This window comes from Nicotiana tabacum, chromosome 6 (genome assembly GCF_000715075.1).
Source record: "Nicotiana tabacum cultivar K326 chromosome 6, ASM71507v2, whole genome shotgun sequence".
Taxonomy (NCBI): domain Eukaryota; kingdom Viridiplantae; phylum Streptophyta; class Magnoliopsida; order Solanales; family Solanaceae; genus Nicotiana; species Nicotiana tabacum.
In genome coordinates this window covers 54,755,154-54,772,671 of record NC_134085.1, presented here as the reverse complement: position 1 = coordinate 54,772,671, position 17,518 = coordinate 54,755,154, and the positions used below count along the sequence as shown (strand labels likewise).

At 38.5% G+C, this 17,518-nt stretch overlaps 1 protein-coding gene and 1 pseudogene across 2 annotated transcripts; one reads left to right on the top strand and one right to left on the bottom strand.

The window, feature by feature from the left end:
* The window catches only part of LOC107799829 (serine/threonine-protein kinase ZRK3-like), a 51,730-nt pseudogene extending 40,073 nt beyond the window's left edge, over positions 1-11,657 (top strand).
* Positions 11,658-12,409: 752 nt separating this feature from the next.
* On the bottom strand, positions 12,410-16,441 carry LOC107799830 (F-box protein CPR1-like). 2 transcript variants are annotated; one of them, XM_016622975.2, is made up of 2 exons: positions 13,135-16,441; positions 12,410-12,864 (listed from the first exon to the last, which is right to left on the bottom strand). In XM_016622975.2, exon 1 carries the CDS (start codon positions 14,316-14,318, stop codon positions 13,167-13,169), a length of 1,152 nt encoding a protein of 383 aa, XP_016478461.1. In that variant the 5' UTR covers positions 14,319-16,441; the 3' UTR covers positions 12,410-12,864; positions 13,135-13,166. The 2 variants fall into 2 exon arrangements, with proteins under 2 accessions (XP_016478461.1, XP_016478462.1); XM_016622976.2 differs by having other exon boundaries at positions 12,410-12,578.
* Between the last annotated feature and the right edge of the window lie 1,077 nt (positions 16,442-17,518).

Genomic DNA, 17,518 nt, shown 5'->3' with positions numbered 1-17,518 from the left:
TGGGCAAAACCAACATCGGCGTCATAGTCAGAGCTGTCTTAAGCTTCTAAAAGCTTGCCTCACACTCCTCTGACCACCTGAGTTGGGCACCCTTCTGGGTCAACTAGTTCATCGGGGCTGCGATAGATGAAAAACCCTCCACAAACCGATGGTAATAGCCTGCCAAACCCAAGAAACTCCGAATCTTTGTAGCTGATGTAGGTCTAGGCCAGTCCTTGACTGTCGCAATCTTCTTAGGATCCACCTGAATACCCTCTGCAGATATAATGTGACCCAGGAATGCTACTAAACTCAACCAAAACTCACACTTCGAAAATTTTGCATACAACTGACTGTCTCTCAGAGTCTGAAGAACAACTTGAAGATGTTGCTCGTGCTCCTCCCGGCTACGGGAATAGATCAAAATATCATTAATGAAGACAATCACGAAGGAATCTAAATAAGTCTTGAACACTCGGTTCATCAAATCCATGAAAGTTGCTAGGGCATTTGTCAATCTGAATGACATCACTAAGAACTCACAATGCCCATACCAAGTGCGAAAAGCTGTCTTAGGGACATCGGATGCCCTAGTCCTCAACTGATGGTAGCAGATTTCAAATCAATCTTCGAAAATACCTTGGCACCCTGAAGGTGATAAAACAAATCATCAATCCCTGCAATGGATACTTGTGTTTGATGGTGACTTTGTTCAACTGTCGATAATCTATGCACATCCACATCGACCCATCCTTCTTCTTAACGAACAACACCGGTGCACCCCAAGACGAGACACTAGGTTTAAAAAAGCCTTTATCCAACAAGTCCTGCAACTGTTCTTTTAATTCTTTCAACTCTGGCGGGGCCATACGATATGGTGGAATATAAATGGGCTGAGTGCCCGGAACCAAATCAATGCAAAAGTAATGTCCTTGTCGAGTGGCATCCCCGGCAGGTCTGAAGGAAATACCTCTAGAAACTCCTGAATAAGGTGCACAAAATCCATATAAGGAACCTCAGCACTGAAATCCCGAACATACGCAAAATAGGCCAAACATCCCTTGTCAACCATACGCCGAGCCTTCATATATGAGCTAACCCTGCTGGTAGAATGACCAGGAGTCCCTCTCTACTCCAAATGAGGCAACCCCAACAATGCTAAGGTTACAGTCTTGGCATGATAGTCCAATATAGCATGATAAGGGAATAACCAATCTATCCCCAAAATGACATCGAAATCCACCATATCGAGAAGTAGGAAATCTACACGGGTCTCAAGACCCCCAATAACGACCACGCAAGCACGATAAACATGATTTACCACAATAGAATTACCCATTGGCGTAGACATATATATAGGAGCACTCAAAGAATAATGAGGCACAACCAGATAAGGGGCAAAATAAGATGATACATAAGAATATGTGGACCTTGGATCAAATAGAACTGAGGCATCTCTACTACAAACTGAAACTGTACCTGTGATAACCGCATCGGAGGCCTCAGCCTCAGGTCGGGCTAGAATAGCATAACATCGGGGTTAGGCCCCACCACTCTAAACTACATACCTAGGACGGCCTCCTACTGGCTGGCCTCCACCTTTAACGCCCTGACCTCTACCCCTAACACCTCGACCCCTACCTCTAGTTGGCTGAGCAGGCGGTGGAACACCCGGTTCTGGAACCATAGCACAAGAACCTTGGTGTTGAGAACTGCTCAAGTCTCGAGGGTAAAACCTAGCAATGTACCTTGTATCGCCACAAGTATAGCAAGACTTAGGCTGCTGAGACTGCTAACCCTAAAACTGACCCTGACGGCCTGGATAATCACCCTGCAAAAACTCTGGAGCGGAGGTGCACTAATAGAAGTTGGTGGTGCACTGTAGGGCAACTGATCAGAATACTGCATATGAGAACCACGGTCACCTGGAGCACCGTGAGAAGCCTGAAGTGCTGACTAAATCGGCCTGGGAGGATGGCCTCTACCAAAGGAATCCCTGCCTCCAAATGAGGCACCACTAAATCTGCCAGAATGATGAGGCCTCTTGTCATACCCCTTACCTCTCCCCTAAGCTAGAACCATCTCAACTCGCCTGGCCACATTGGCCGCATCCTGGAAAGAAATCTTGCTACCTGTCTCCTTAGCCATCTGCGATCTAATAGGCTGGGCGAGTCCCTCAATAAACCTCCTCACCCTCTATCTCTCTCTCTCTCTCTCTCTCTCTCTCTCTCTCTCTCTCTCTCTCTCTCTCTCTCTCGGTGGGGAGTATCAGAAGAGCATGACGAGCCAAATCAATAAACCTCATCTCGTACTGGGTGACAGTGATAGAACCTGCTGAAGACGCTCGAACCTTCTGCGGTACTCCTCTCTCTGAGTGACAGGAAGGAACTTCTCGAGAAATAGCTACGAGAACTGGCCCCAAGTGAGAGGTGGTGATCTAGCTGGTCTAGCCAAACAATAATTTCTCCACCATTTCTTGGCGGAACTTGACAGATGAAAAGCAGTAAAGTCGACCCCATTGGTCTCCACTATCCCCATGTTCCGAAGAACCTCATGACAGCTGTCTAAATAATCCTAGGTATCCTGTGAAGATGTATCACCATAGGTTGTAGTGGAGAGCTTGGTGAACCTGTCTAACCTCCACAAAGCATCGGCAGACATAGCTACTCCATCACCGGTCTGAGCTACTATACCCGGCTGAACTGCTCCAACTGGCTAAGCTGCTTGAGTTTAAAACTGGGGAGCTATATGCTCCAAAGTGCGGGTAGTAGGAGTCTATGCTCCCCCCCATCCTGAGAGACGGCTAGTGCTACAAGAAGTAAGCCTGCCTGGGTGACACTCTCCATAAGGCCCACTAGACGATCCAGAGCATCCTGGAGTACCGAGGTAGTAATGAACCCCTCTATGACCTGAGCTGGGCCTGCTGGAACTGTCTGGGTCGAAACCTCATCGTCAAACTCTACCTGAGGCTCCGCCGCTGGTGCTGCTGCTCTGGGCTGAGCTCTGCCCTACCTCGTCCCCTAGCACGGCATCGGCCTCGTCCCCTAGCCCTCGTAGGAGCTGCTGCTGGGGGCTCGGACTGCTGGTCGGCTGCTGAAGCGGTACGTGTTCTCGCCATCTGCGAAAGAACAGAGTAGAAGTTCAATTAGCATTTAGAAAATCGCATGACAAAGATGAATAGAAGTGAAACTGTTCCTAACTCTGTAGCCTCTGGGGGATAAGCACAGACGTCTCCGTACCAATCCTTCAGACTCTACTAATCTTGTCCGTGAATTGTGAGACCTAAGCAACCTAGAGCTCTGATACCAACTTGTCCCGATTTACCCACCGACAGGGACCGTAATGGCGCCTAACATTGAACCCTCTAGGAAAGAAAACATTATTGATTATTCTATCTTTTTACCTTTACCTTTACCTTTAATAATTTACCAAGTTAGTTCAAGTAAACAGCGGAAATAGAAATGCGGAAGAATAGAATTTTAACAGTAATACCTATACAAAACCTATAATAATACTTCACCCAGAACTGGTGTCACAATTTCATGGACTATCTACGAATACTACAAGTAGGGGTCCGATCAAAGAAAAATACATGTATGTCTTTAAAATAGAAAATAACAGAAAGAAACGGGATATAAGGGGACGCCAAGGCTTGTAAACGCCTGCAGGACTACCTCGGATCTTCGATGGACTGAAGGCAGCAACCTCTATCTATGGTCTGTATGCTCCAATACCGTGATTTGCACAAAAGAGTGCAGAATGTAGTATCAGTACAACCGACCCCATATACTGAGTAAGTGTCGAGCCTAACCTCGGCGAAGTAGTGATGAGGCTAGGAAACAACAAACAACATAACCTACAGTTAAACAATATCTAACAGAATAACAGTAATAGAAGCTAAACAGAGATTAACGGGAAAGGGCAACATGTTTTAGGGGATAACAACATAAGGGAACACGGAAATAATGGAATGAAACAATTAAGGCGCTTGAACCGATAGCAACAAGAAATAAAAACAAGTAGGTAAAGAATGCACGACATCACCCTTCTTGTTTTTACTCTCAATCCTCACTATGCGAATCAATACAGAAAATGTGCACGGCATCACCCTTCGTGCTTTATCGCTCTTCTTCACCAAATGCATCAATATCAATGTAAATTTGCACGGCATCACCCTTCGTGCTTTATCACTCTTTCCTCACCATATGCATCAATATCAATGTAAATGTACATGGCATCACCCTTCGTGATTTATCACTCTTTCCTCACCGAAACAATGGAAACCACAACATCCCAGCAAGGGAATCAACAATAAGAATAAATACATCCCGGCAAGGGAGTCAACCATAACCAATCTTGATCCAATAATTAACTTCACAAATGAACCTCAACTGGAGCCAATGCTCAACGATAGACAAGTACTACGAAAAATGATCATAAGTCTTACTCAACATGGATAACCAACAATTTAGGCATTTATAGTACTTATTAAGAATTACAACAATTTCAATTTAAGACTCACAGGCATGCTTGACACCAACGTATAGAAACTCGTCACCACACCTCTACACCGTACACCACACCAGCACATAGCAAATAAGGTACAACACATACCCTCAAGCTAAGGTTAGACCAAACACTTACCTCGATTCCACGACCACAAATCAAGCCTCAACTATTGCTTTCCCTCTAGAATTCGCCTCCAATTCACTTGTATCTAGTCATAAATAGTTTAATAACATCAATAAATACTAAAGAACTCACATCCAATTCTTAATTATAGTTTTCCCAACATTTTCCCCCAAAACCCAAAAATTGACCCCGGCCCGCTTGGTCAAAACCCCATGTTCGGACCAAAATCCGATTACACATTCACCGACGAGCCCGGATATGCAATTGGTTTTGGAATCCGACCTCAATTGAGGTCTAAATTCCCAAATTTCAAAATTCCCAATTTTCACCCCAAAACACCCAAATTCCCATGAAAATCCCTAGATTTTGTGATGAAATCTTGTAAAATGATGATGTAGATTGAAAGAAATGAGTTAAAAGTTGTTTACCCATGATTTGGGGAAGAACATTTCTTTGAAAAATTGCTCAAGAGAGCTTAGGGTTTGGAAGAGTTTGAAAAATAAAGAAAATCCCGTCTAAGTTACAATTTACCCAGGCGTAGTTATCGCATTTGCGATGCCAGGTTCGCAAATGCGGCCAAGGCTTCGCAATTGCGAAGGTTGCCCTGGCCAGATTACTTCGCAACTGCGAACCATTGTTCGCAATTGTGATTACTGCTGGAGTCGCTTTTGCGACATAGAGCTTCACAAATGCGAAGGTCCCCTCCCTGCCCAGTCATCGCAAATGCGAGCTCGCATTTGCGAGCAATTGCGAAGCCTGCGTACCTGCAACTCACCTGCAATTTTTACTAAGTTCAAAACACTCCGCAACCTATCCAAAACTCACCCGAGCCCTCGGGGCTCCAAACCAAACATGCACGCAAGTCCAAAAATATTATACGAACTTGCTCGTGCGATCAAATCATCAAAATAACAGCAACAACTATGAATTTAGCCTCAAAATCAATGAAATTCTCAAGAACACCTAATGTTACTATTTTCACAACCGAGGGTCCAATTTATATCAAATCAGGTTCGTTTCCTATCAAATTTTACAGATTAGACATAAACATTATTTTAGATTTTACCGGGCTCCGGAACCAACATACGGGCTCGATACCATCACATTCAAGCATTATTCAATTTCCAAACTTCCTATATTTTTTAGTTAAACAATTTCCTTCAAAAAATTATTTCTCGGGCTAGGGACCTCGGAATTCAATTCCGGGCATACGCTCAAGTCCCATATTTTTCTACGGACCTTCCGGGACTATCAAATCATGGGTCCAGGTCCGTTTATCCAAAATATTGACCGAAGTCAACTTATTTCAATTTTAAAGGCAAAATTTAGCATTTTCTCAAATTTTCACATATAGGCTTTCCGTAAGCACGCCCGGACTGTGCACACAAATCGAGGAGAAGGAAAATGAGGTCTTGAAGGCCTCGGAACCCCGGATTGGGTTCTAAAATAGGAGATGACCCTTTTGGGTCATCACACAAAACTAATATTAGATTAATGGAATACAACTAGAAAGGGATAAGGATTCGTTACCCATTGATTTCCTCTTTAAAATCTTCTCAAAATTGCCTTCTCCCGAGCCAAAAAACAAATTTGGTGTTATGAGCTTCAAACCCTCAAAATTTCATATTTCTGCCCAGCAATTTCCGCATCTGCGGTCATGGGACCGTACCTGCGGTCCTGCTTCTGTGGCTGGGACCCACACCTGCGAGTTTTCATTAAACGTCCAGAATTCGCACATGCACCCACTTACTCGCAGATGTGGTCCGCTTCTGTGGTCCTTGGGCCGCATCTGCGACCAACTTCAGTTATGCCTTAGACCGCACCTGCGGTTCCCAAACCGCTTCTGTGGCGCTGCACCTGCGGTCCAAGCTCCGCAGGTGCGAAACCAATAGGTTCAGCAATTCCCTAAGTCTAAATTCACTTTCGTTAAGCATCCGGAACTCACCCGAGGCCACCGGGACCTGAACCAAACATACCAACTAGTCCTAAAATATCATACGAACTTATTCTAACCCTCGGATCACATCAAACAATGTTATAACCACGATTCACCCTCCAATCCAAGCCTAATGAACTTGAAATCTCAAGAATTCTACAACCGATGCCGAAACCAACCAAACCATGTCCGATTGACCCCAAATATTTCACAAAAGTCACATCCAATACTACGGAGCTCTTCCAACTTTCGGAATCAGATTCCGACCCCGATATCAAATCTTACTATCGATCTGGAAACTTCAAACATGCAACGTTCGGCATTTCAAGCCTAAATAAGCTACGAACCTCTAAAACACAATTCGAACACGCCCCTAAGCCCGAATTCACCCTACGGAGCTAACGAAATTGACGGAATTCCTACTTGAGGTCGTCTTCACACTATTCCGACTACGGTCCAAATTCTAAAGCTTAAGCTCTCATTTAGGGACGAAGTGTCCCAAAACACTCCGAAACTTAAACGAATCCTCTCAGCAACTCACAATAGCATAAACAAATACGGAAAAAGCAGTTAATAGGGGATCAGAGCGTAAATTCTCAAAACGACCGACCGGGTCATTACACCAATACTCCCTCTATTTCAATTTATATGAACATATTTAGTTGGGCATGGAGTTTAAGAAAGAATAAAAGACTTTTGAAACTTATGATCTTAAACATGTTATAATATTTGTATAACTAAAAAGATTTTCAAAAAGGGTAAATAAGATATTTAAGTTAAATTATTTTCGAATTTAGAAAGTAGTCATTTATTTTGAAACAAATTAAAAAAAATAGATATACATAAATTGAAACGGAGGGAGTAGAAGTAACATAAATTGAAGATAACAAAGTTTTTCATAAAGTACAATCCACGGTCAAATTTTAACCAATACAAAGTAAAATTATGCAAAACAATAATACTATAACTATAATAATAATAATAATAATAATAATAATAATAATAATAATAATAATAGCAATAAAATATATGCGGTGTATTTTACAGTACGGGGTCTAGAGAGGATAATATGTATATAGACCTTATCCTTACCTTATAGAGTTAAAAAAACTGTCTCCGATAGTCTTTAGGCTCAAGAAAAAAAGTAATAAAAAGTCATGTTAAAAATAGTGAAGATAAGAATAGTAACAAATAGTAAAATAGATAAGAAAATTTAAACGAGAGAAAACAAATAGGTAGTAATAGAAATCAAGACTACGATAATAGGAGAAAGTGGTAAATTTCACAAATGATCATATAACTATGACTTTATTTTTTACCAAATTAGTATAACTATGTTTTCTCACACAAAAATAATATAACTTTCACTAACTCACACAAAAATCAACAACAACAACAACATACCCAGTATTATCCCACACCGTGGGATCTGGGGAGGGTAGTGTGTATGTAAACCTTACTCCTACCTTGTGAGGATAGAGAAGTTGTTTCCAATAGACCTTCGACTCAAGAAAGCATAAGCATTACATTAATCAAAAATATAGACAAGAAGAGACAGTACTAAAAAGACATATAAAAGCAGAATAAACAAGATAGTAAGGTGATCAACAATGGAAGAAAACAATAGTTAGTCATAAAAACCTACTACCAACAGAAAGCGAGACTGTGTTCCAATACTACTGTTATGATCACTCTAGGCTACCTACTCTACTACCCTAATCCTTGGCCTCCATACCTTCCTATCAAGGGTCATATCCTCGGTCAGATGAAGCTACGTCATGTCTTGCCTAATCACCTCTGCCCACCTCTTCTTTGGCCTACCTCTACCTTTCCGTAGGTCTTCCAATGTCAACCTCTCACACTTCCTCACCGGAGCGTCTGTGCTCCTCCTCCTCACATGACCAAACCACCTAAGCATTGCTTCCCGCATCTTGTCCTCAATAGGGGCCACACCCGAATAACTTCACTTCTGATCCTATCTAACTTGGTGTGCCCGCACATCGATCTCAACATCCTCATCTCTGCTACCTTCATTTTCTGGACATGAGCGCTCTTGACTGGCCGACACTCAGTACCATACAAAAATCAAGTGACTTAAAAACATAACTTTCCGAAAATTTTAGGTGGTTTTATTATTTTTATTTTAATAAACAATAACCCAATTAAAAGAGGAATGACCTGACCCAATCAGACATAAAATCCACATAAATAGATAAAAATAATACTAAAAGTGAACTAATTATTCTCTCAAAATATAAGGTACTTCTATCTTTTATTTTTTGTTTGAATATTTTCATTCAATTGGTAGCGATTGCTGTTTTTAGAACTCTCTAATTGTTAATACCTTTTTGGGGGTCAGAATATCATGCAAATATTTCAAAGAAAGAAAGAAATATAACATGGTTAAGCATTAAATAGATTGTATTCATAGAATATATAGCGTGGCGTGAATTAGATAATGAATAAATAGGAGTTAATATCATTTCAATTGTCATTACAAAAGTAATTAGTATTTTTAGAATTAAAAGATATTATTGGCCGATAATTATTTCAAAAAATACTATCAATTGGCAACAAAACCACTCATACATGGTAATGCAAGAAAAGCCATAAAAAATCCACTGAACATCGCGAACATTTTTGAAGTACTATATCCTTATATCTTTGAAGTATTTTGTATGATAGTTTTAACCAAAAAAAGTATGGATAATTTCTTGAAACAATAATCATTGTCGATTCAATGATGGTTAAATAAAAAAAAAGAGTTATAGAGTGGTTCGCTCGGGCCAGTATGGCACCAGGTGCGAGCCTGCGTTCCCAGATTTGGAGCGTGACAAAATTCAAAAGTCGAATCAATGAATACTGGGTGAAATATGGGTCCTCATGGTTTGACTATGGAGGTTTTGAAACTGTCTGTAGCGTTAAAGGACGAAGACAAAATAAATTAGGCATTAAATGACGGTGTGTATAGGAACCCGCTAATTGCATAGGCTACTGGGTGAAATAGCTTGGGCCGGGTATGGGAATTCGCTACTAATGAGTGGGCCACGTAAATAATCTGGGCCACATAGGTAGGAACAATAAATAGTTTGGGCCTGGATATTAAAGGATAAATAGTTTTGGCTTAACATGTATAAAATGAGATTTTCTCATTATTTTTACGGGAAGTTAATAAAGTTGATTGCGAGATAAAAAATCATGAAGACCGTAAGAAAAATAGTAGATAATATTGACCAAGAACAACTTATCGAACGAATCTGGTAAGTTCGAAAAATGAAGAAATAATTTTAGTAAAACCAAATATATCTCACAGGGGGAAGGGGCATATTCACCCGTTTTGCCGTCAAGACCAATTTCTCATGTGCGCAAGGCCACTCCCTTTTACTAGTCCTTTACAAGTCAAACAAAGATCAATTCAATATAAAAGAAAAAAAAAACTTTCCACAACCAATGAGGGACACTTTATCTTTCACAAAAATAAATAAATAAATAAAGAAGGAAAAGGGACCACTAAAAAATCTTTGACTTTACGTTACAAAGTATAAATAATACCAATGGGAATGAAAGTGCCTGGAGATTCAAAAAACAAAACAAAAGCAACGAAACTGCCAAGTAATTCATAAGAGAGTCAAATCAATAGCCGTCTAATGCTATTTATTGTCATTTTCTGTGGAATTTATTTGGCAAGAACAAATGCATCATTTTAGGGGACTCATAAGCAAACTAACTTCATCCTCTGCGCCTCTGAAGAAAGGCTGAAGAAAGAGCAATACTATTTGAAGAATGGAAGTGCAGTGCTAGAGGAGCTTATTGCTTTATGCGATGGAAAAAGCAGAATTCCCCTTCGTTACTTCAGTGCCATAGAAATCGAGAGGGCAATTGAACATTCAGAAAAGTCATTATTTAACAACTACAGAGGACATACGGTAAAAGGCTTACTAGACAAACGCTTTGTTTTGGTTTACTTCACCTACGATACTTTGGTTGAAAATTCCAATGATATATGTCATGATATAGCAATTACTTCTCAAATGAGCCATCTTAATAACGTGCTTAAACTTATTGGTTGTTGTCTAGAATATGCAGTACTTGTTCTAGTGTATGAATAGGTTGAGGCTATAACTCTTCACGATTTACTTTTTCATGCTAGAAATTCATCAGTATCTTGGGAAAGTAGATTGCGGATTGCCAATGCGATTGCTTCAGCAATTCTTTATCTCCATAGTGAATTTACTACGCCCATTATTTACGTAGGCTTACGCTCAAAAAAGGTGTTAATAGATCAGAACAGTGGAGTTGCCAAACTATTTGACTTTTCATTGTCCATATCATTGCCTCCAGGAGAGTTGGAAGTAGAAGCAAAAGGTGCGCTCGGAACATTTGGTTATTTAGATCCAGAATATCTCCGCTCGGGTGTTGTTACTCAAAAGACTGACGTCTTCAGTTTCGGAGTTTTTCTCTTTCAGCTATTGACCGGAAAGAAAACGTTTATTGTTAATGGCGAGCTGAGTGACAAGTACTACAACACGTTCAATATTGAAGAGTGTAATATAATGGATATAGTGGATCCTGCAATTTTGGAAGAGAATGGAATTGAGATTCGACAACAATTGAAGGACTGCTTGGATCTTGTTAAGAGATGCACACTATCAAATGGAGAAGATAGACCATACATGATTCATGTTGCAAAGGAAATACGCCGAATTGAGAAGCATTTTCGTGCCCTCACTCAAGGTCTGAATTAGATCTCTAAAACTCAATTGCACCTCACTTTGAAGCAGGAGAAATCAATTTGTGGCATGACCACATTCATGTAATTGTAATTGTGAATTTTATTAAAGTTTGTGCCAAATCAAACTAAGATAATCTTTTTTAAACAGAGGGGAGTAGTAATCTAGGAGTCACCACTAGTAAGAGGTGTGGTGGATGAATGGATTCATCTACCCTTACTCAGAGACCTCAAATTTCAGGAAAAATCTCTCTTTGTGTGAACTAGTCTTAATGCAGGGGCCTTAAATTCAACAAGGCTTGTAGTTTGTACTCTTCCTCGTGCATTTGAATTCCACACAAAATGACAATAAGTAGCGTCACTCAGACGGCTATTGACTTGACTCTCTTCTTAATTACTTTCTGGGTAGTTTCACTGCCCTTGCTGTGTCTATTGAATTTCCCTGCACTTTCATTCCTATTGTTTATGTTGCTACGTGATTATTCTTACAGAAAAATTTATAAGCAATGTTAAAGTTGTCCCCGTGTGATCTATAGGTCACGCGCTCATCTGTAAGCAGCCGCTAATGCTTGTATTAGGATAGGTTGTCTACATCACACCTATTGGGGTGCTACCTTTCCTCAAATTCTGCATGAATGGAGAATGTTTTATGCACCGGGTTGTACTTTTTTTAGAATTTAACTTGTTAAATTTGGATGACTTGATATGGATTGGGTACTTGCACCATTTTCAGCAAAATCACTCTTTTTTTAAATATTAAAAAAACAAAAAAAATCTCGCCCACGTTTCAACTTTTATTAAATTTACTGGTCTTGCTATCAACTACTCTCCTTGTTCTAAATTAAATATTCTAATTTAACTTTACGTTTTTTTAATACATTGTTAAACACTAATATTTAGCAAAATCTTTCATAATCTACATGACTTAAATCCTCAAGAGTAAAAACTCCATTTCCTTGAGCACATCTTCCGACATCAACAAATCTTTTTCATGTGTACATTTCTTTGCCTTCCTCTACCTGTGTACAATAGTGGCATTCTTAGCTTCTAGCAAACATTTACAATTTCAATGACACACACACACACACAGAGAGTCCATACAAAACAAGCTATTCTTCAAACAATGAACTTCTCACACAAGAAGGTTCTGCTCTATTAAGATTATACATCAAACAACAACAATCAACAAGTTTGTAACAGCTATCAGTAAAGAGTTGGTTCCTGCAAACTTTCAAAATTCACTGATGCATTATTCCTTGCAGTCGCGATACAAAAGATGTTCAAGAATAGTAACCCGTCAATCTGCATGAAGAACCAAGAAGATCTTTAAATTGTGTACCTTTTACGAATGCAATAACAGAACAGGATCGCCAGAGTAGGACATCATAGGGTGTTAAAAAAGGATCGAAACAGCATTGGCTGATCCACCAGAGAGGAAGGATGTAAAAGATGTGCATTAGCAGGACTTAAGCCAAGACCAATCAGTTTTCAAGCTATACAAATAACATTCCAAAATCCATTCTTCGAATTGAGCAATGCAATATTGTTGAGAGCCCCATTACTGAGTATCAATAGCCAACTCTCACATCTGTGTTCATCGCAAAGAAGATTATATGTTGCACGGATTCATTGTAATAAAAAATTGGCAGTAAAAGAGCTCATGTAACACAATGGTACAATTACCATGTCTTTCATTCTCACCAATTTATACATGTAACATAGAGGTGACTAATATTAACAATCCAAAATTTAAACTTCATGCAGAAAGCTAATGAACAGCTAAACCTCCAGAAACAAGAAGAAAATCAGTCAAAGATTTCACATGGACTTCACTGGCTCATTAGTCAATAATCATTACCTGTGAAGCTTTTTTGCCTCAGAGTTTGGCTCTCAAACTTTTTCGTTCCCATTGTCGTGAAATTTGCTAGGCCAAGATTTAGTTACTAAATCAAGTAAAACCAAGCTCTCCTTGTATGCAAATAGTTCTATCATCTCAGGATTCCCTTGGAAGTGAAGATCTTGAAATTGTTGGTTTATAGGGTCATAAATAGAAAAGTCGCCCTCAATGGATTCGAATATAACCTCACCATTCTTCATAAAACATAGGGGCCAACAGATTTTGAATGAGCAATCAATTTTAAACTGAGGGCACCAAACTTTTAAAGAACAATCTTCTTTCAACATCCAAATATGCCACCAATCTAGTGATTCAGGGCCGTGAACAAATAGGTAAAGTGAATCACGAAATACTGCTAACGATCCAGTTAATGCACCATCGTCGAGGCAAGACTTTGGCAGCTTTATTTCTTCAAAAATGTGGCCAGCCATATCGAAAAATACAATAAAGTCATCATATACAGTTTCGTTAACATTTCTTGCAACCCAATATATCGATCCATCTAGAAATGCCTTTGCCATATGGCTTGTAATAAAGTATGAAAGATCAATTTCAATCTTTGTCCAAGAATCTGTTTTCAATGAGTAAACTTCAACAATAGGCGGAAGTTTTGGGGGGTCTGTTAGATTCATTTGCTCAGAATACAAAATCCTTACCACCTTATATTCATCCAATTTAGGAATGTAACCAAACCCAAACACCAAATGAACAGGAATGTTAGGAAGCTGAACAGTAGAACTGCTAAGATTCTTGACTATTTCTGTGGCTGGATTCCAAAAATACATGTTGCAACCAGATCTAGGAGTTATAGGGTAAAGAAGAAAGAGAACACCATTGCAACAGCCAAAGACTTCAAAACTTTTAGTTGATTCCCACAAGGGAAATTCCAGTTTCTTGTGCTCGGCAAATGTTTCATCACAGTACAAAGTGCAACATTCTTTTTCCCCAACATCTAAGATATCTTTACTTATCAAGTAGCTTTTCTTATATGATGAATGCTGATTCATATGCATGTTAACAAAATGAGGATCTCTAATAAGATTAAACCAAGATTTGCAAACAGACCTGAATTGCATGAGAGCTTTGACAGGAAGTCTTGACAAAATGTTTGTCATTTCATCACCAGGTGGATCAGCAGAGATCATCGTGCTTATTAAGATGGTAACGGCAAAAGAAGTGCCAAAAGATTGGCCTGATGCCTAGCGGATTTGAACAACTTTTACAAGATCAAAGGAACAGGGAAATTAGCACCAGTAAATGAAGCACTTACAACTCTACCAATTAGGCAAGGTCATAAGTGAAAGAGCGACAGAGAAAAAACTTTCAAATCTGGGAAAAATATGAGGACTAGAGACACCACCGAAACAAAGATAAGCATGGATACATCGAAGATGACAACTGTCGTGCTGAAGAAAAAGAGGAAGAGTGGTGAACAAAAGGAAGGTGGAAGTTGGAGAAACCGACAACAATTAATGGGAAAGCGGAGGTGAATAAAGAGATTGACACGGAGCAACCGAAAGGATAATAAAAGAAAAGTAAGGGTCTAAGGGAAACAAATAGGATATGGACAACAAAATCACTCAAAACAATGTATCTACAATGAAATAGATATTGAGGGAGAGGTGGAGCTTGGATTCTATATAAACCTTCTCTACTTAGTTAACATTAGTTACCAAGTTAAGATGATGCCTTATTTTGCTAAGTTAGGATCCTGATAACATCATAAATGTTAGCCACTGAACATGTTACCATTCTCAAAATGAAAAAAAAAAATGTTAGCCACTGAAATATTGTATTTCAAGAAGATTGGACAAGGATGAGAGTATTAGAGAAGTGGTCAGTTAGAAAATATGAAGCGTACATAAAACTGAAAAGGTCCTAATTACCATAACCAATACCATATGATTTGACATGTGTAAGAAAAACAGTTGATCATGTTTAATACCTCATCATTTGTCAACTTATCATCAAAGGAAAGTGTTATCGGTACATGTTTTCAAAGACCAAAAGTTTCGTCTAAGGCATTGACCTACTTAATCCTTTTCTGCTGAAGAACAGAAAATAGAAAGACCTATTTGTGCACACTGAACAGTATGATACAACAGATGTGTGAGCAATGAAACAGACATACTCACGCTCAATCTTTATTAAGGCGAGCTACTATAGTTTTCATTTAATGAAAGTTTAATCAGATAAAAATGATCTTCTAACTATGAACCGCTAACACATGGTTGTGAACACCCTTAGATTGCTGTGTCCTATGAAAGGAGCACGTTGAGTCTGTCCAAATAGATATTAACTACTAGTCATATGCAGAAAGTATCCCCTTATCTGCAAATCACACAGAAGGCTAAAATGTATATAGTAATTAATTTAGTAAATTTAGAAGCAAAGTCCATCACTAGTTATACTCCACTATTGATTGCACTAGTTCCACAGTGCAACAAATTATTAATAATCTTCCCCCCAGGTTTATCCTGGCAGCTAATTTCCTCTTTTCTCTTTTTGTCTGTTTCTCACGCAATGTCCGGTACGCGTTTTGGGCCCGACTAATCAGGATTCGTGCCGTAAAGTTCCACTTTGGAGGTAAAGCACTCCTTACCAAAGGCGACTCCATACCCAAACCCGAGACCTCTTGTTAAGACTGAAAGAGTACTTACCACTACACTACCCTTTGATGGTGATAGCTAACTACCTTCCTCTTGATCATTTAATAAAAAATTAGGATATCCTGAGCTGCACATGATTCAAGATCATTTTATTCAGGAACCCTAGGATACAAATAGAGCTGAATGGATACAGATAATTCAATCAAAAATTGGCATGCAATTTGAATATTTCTACCCTTCAACTATAAGCTTAATTAAGATTTGAATACGTTACCACTTGCGGAACAAACAAATATGCGAAGTAACTCGTAAAAGTTGCAAAGAACTATGACTAATTGAAGTTGAGCCTTTCTTTATGAATTTGAATTGCAGCTCTGTTCACATTGTTACAGCTAAAATCGCTGGAAAAAGAATGGGGAAAATCTGCAACTCGGTTTCGCCGGAGAAGCTCGCCGGAAAAATGGATGGCAAGTTTGCAGCGGAGGGAGATGAGTAGTCGTTGATCCAATTGGGCCGAGGAAAAGGATTTTTGAAAATTTTATTGCCCTAGCTACTCAACTTTCACTTTAATTAACTCCAATATACAAAATTACCAATTATGTACACTATTAGAATTTAATCATAATTAATCAATTCCTACGGCGTACAAATCCGACTCCCCTCTTGTTTCTCTCTCCGAATCCCACTCCTCCCACGTTTCTCTCTCCACGTCCTACCCCTCACCCATCTATTTTGCACAAGAGAGTAGCAATTACACTATTGGCAATTATTAAAAAGTTTTGAAGCTTTAAATTTGAATTTAAATTTTTAAAAAATATTATTTGTTTGAATTAGGTGTTGTTGCAAAGAATTGAGATTCTCTCTACGTCTCTCTCTATCTCTCAATCCCTATTTTTGGTAATGTAAAGCAAAAGAAAAAAGAGTGACAATTTCATTATTGAGAGTCATTAAAAAGTTTTGAATTCGAATGTGGGTTTTTAAAAACCATTATTTGTTTGGATTGGGTGTTGTTGCAAACAATTGGGAATATGGGTTGGAGTTTATATGTCAATTTTGAGGGTGTTTTGGTGAAGATTAGACTTGATTTTGGCTGAATTTCAAATTGAAACTCGAAGAAGAAGATGACGACGATATGACATACATTATACTTACGAAATTGTAGTACAGTTGTAGTAAAATTGTAAAAAAAATTATATTATGTTGTTTATATTTTTTTATTTAAATATTGTATGAAAGTTGAACAATACTTGTATAAAATTGTATTTAATTTGTATGATATTGTAGTTATATATAACTGGATAGAAATAATGTACGAAAGTTGTACATTATACTTACGAAATTGTAGTAAAATTATAGAAAAATTATATTCTCTTGTTTATATAAATTTTTTATTTAACTATTATATGAAAGTTGAACAATATTGTGTAAAAATTATATTTAAGTTGTATGATATTGTAGTTGTATATAACTAAGTAGAAATAATGTATGAAAATTATAGATAAGTTGTAGATAAGTTGTATAATATATAATTAGTTGTATGAAATTTATTTTTACTATGTATAAATCAGATACAAAATATACAAAAGACATATTGTATAAAATTTGTATAAAAATTATATTTAAGTTGTATGATATTGTAGTTGTATTTAACTATGTACTATTACTAAAACCAAATAATATCTATTGGGTCCCTACCTCACCTCCTCTTTTTTTTAATTCCACATTTCACACATTTT

What these genes read in the sequence shown, in the direction of transcription:
- LOC107799830 (XM_016622975.2), bottom strand. Translation starts at nt 14,318, where the DNA reads ATGATCTCTGCTGATCCACCTGGTGATGAAATGACAAACATTTTGTCA.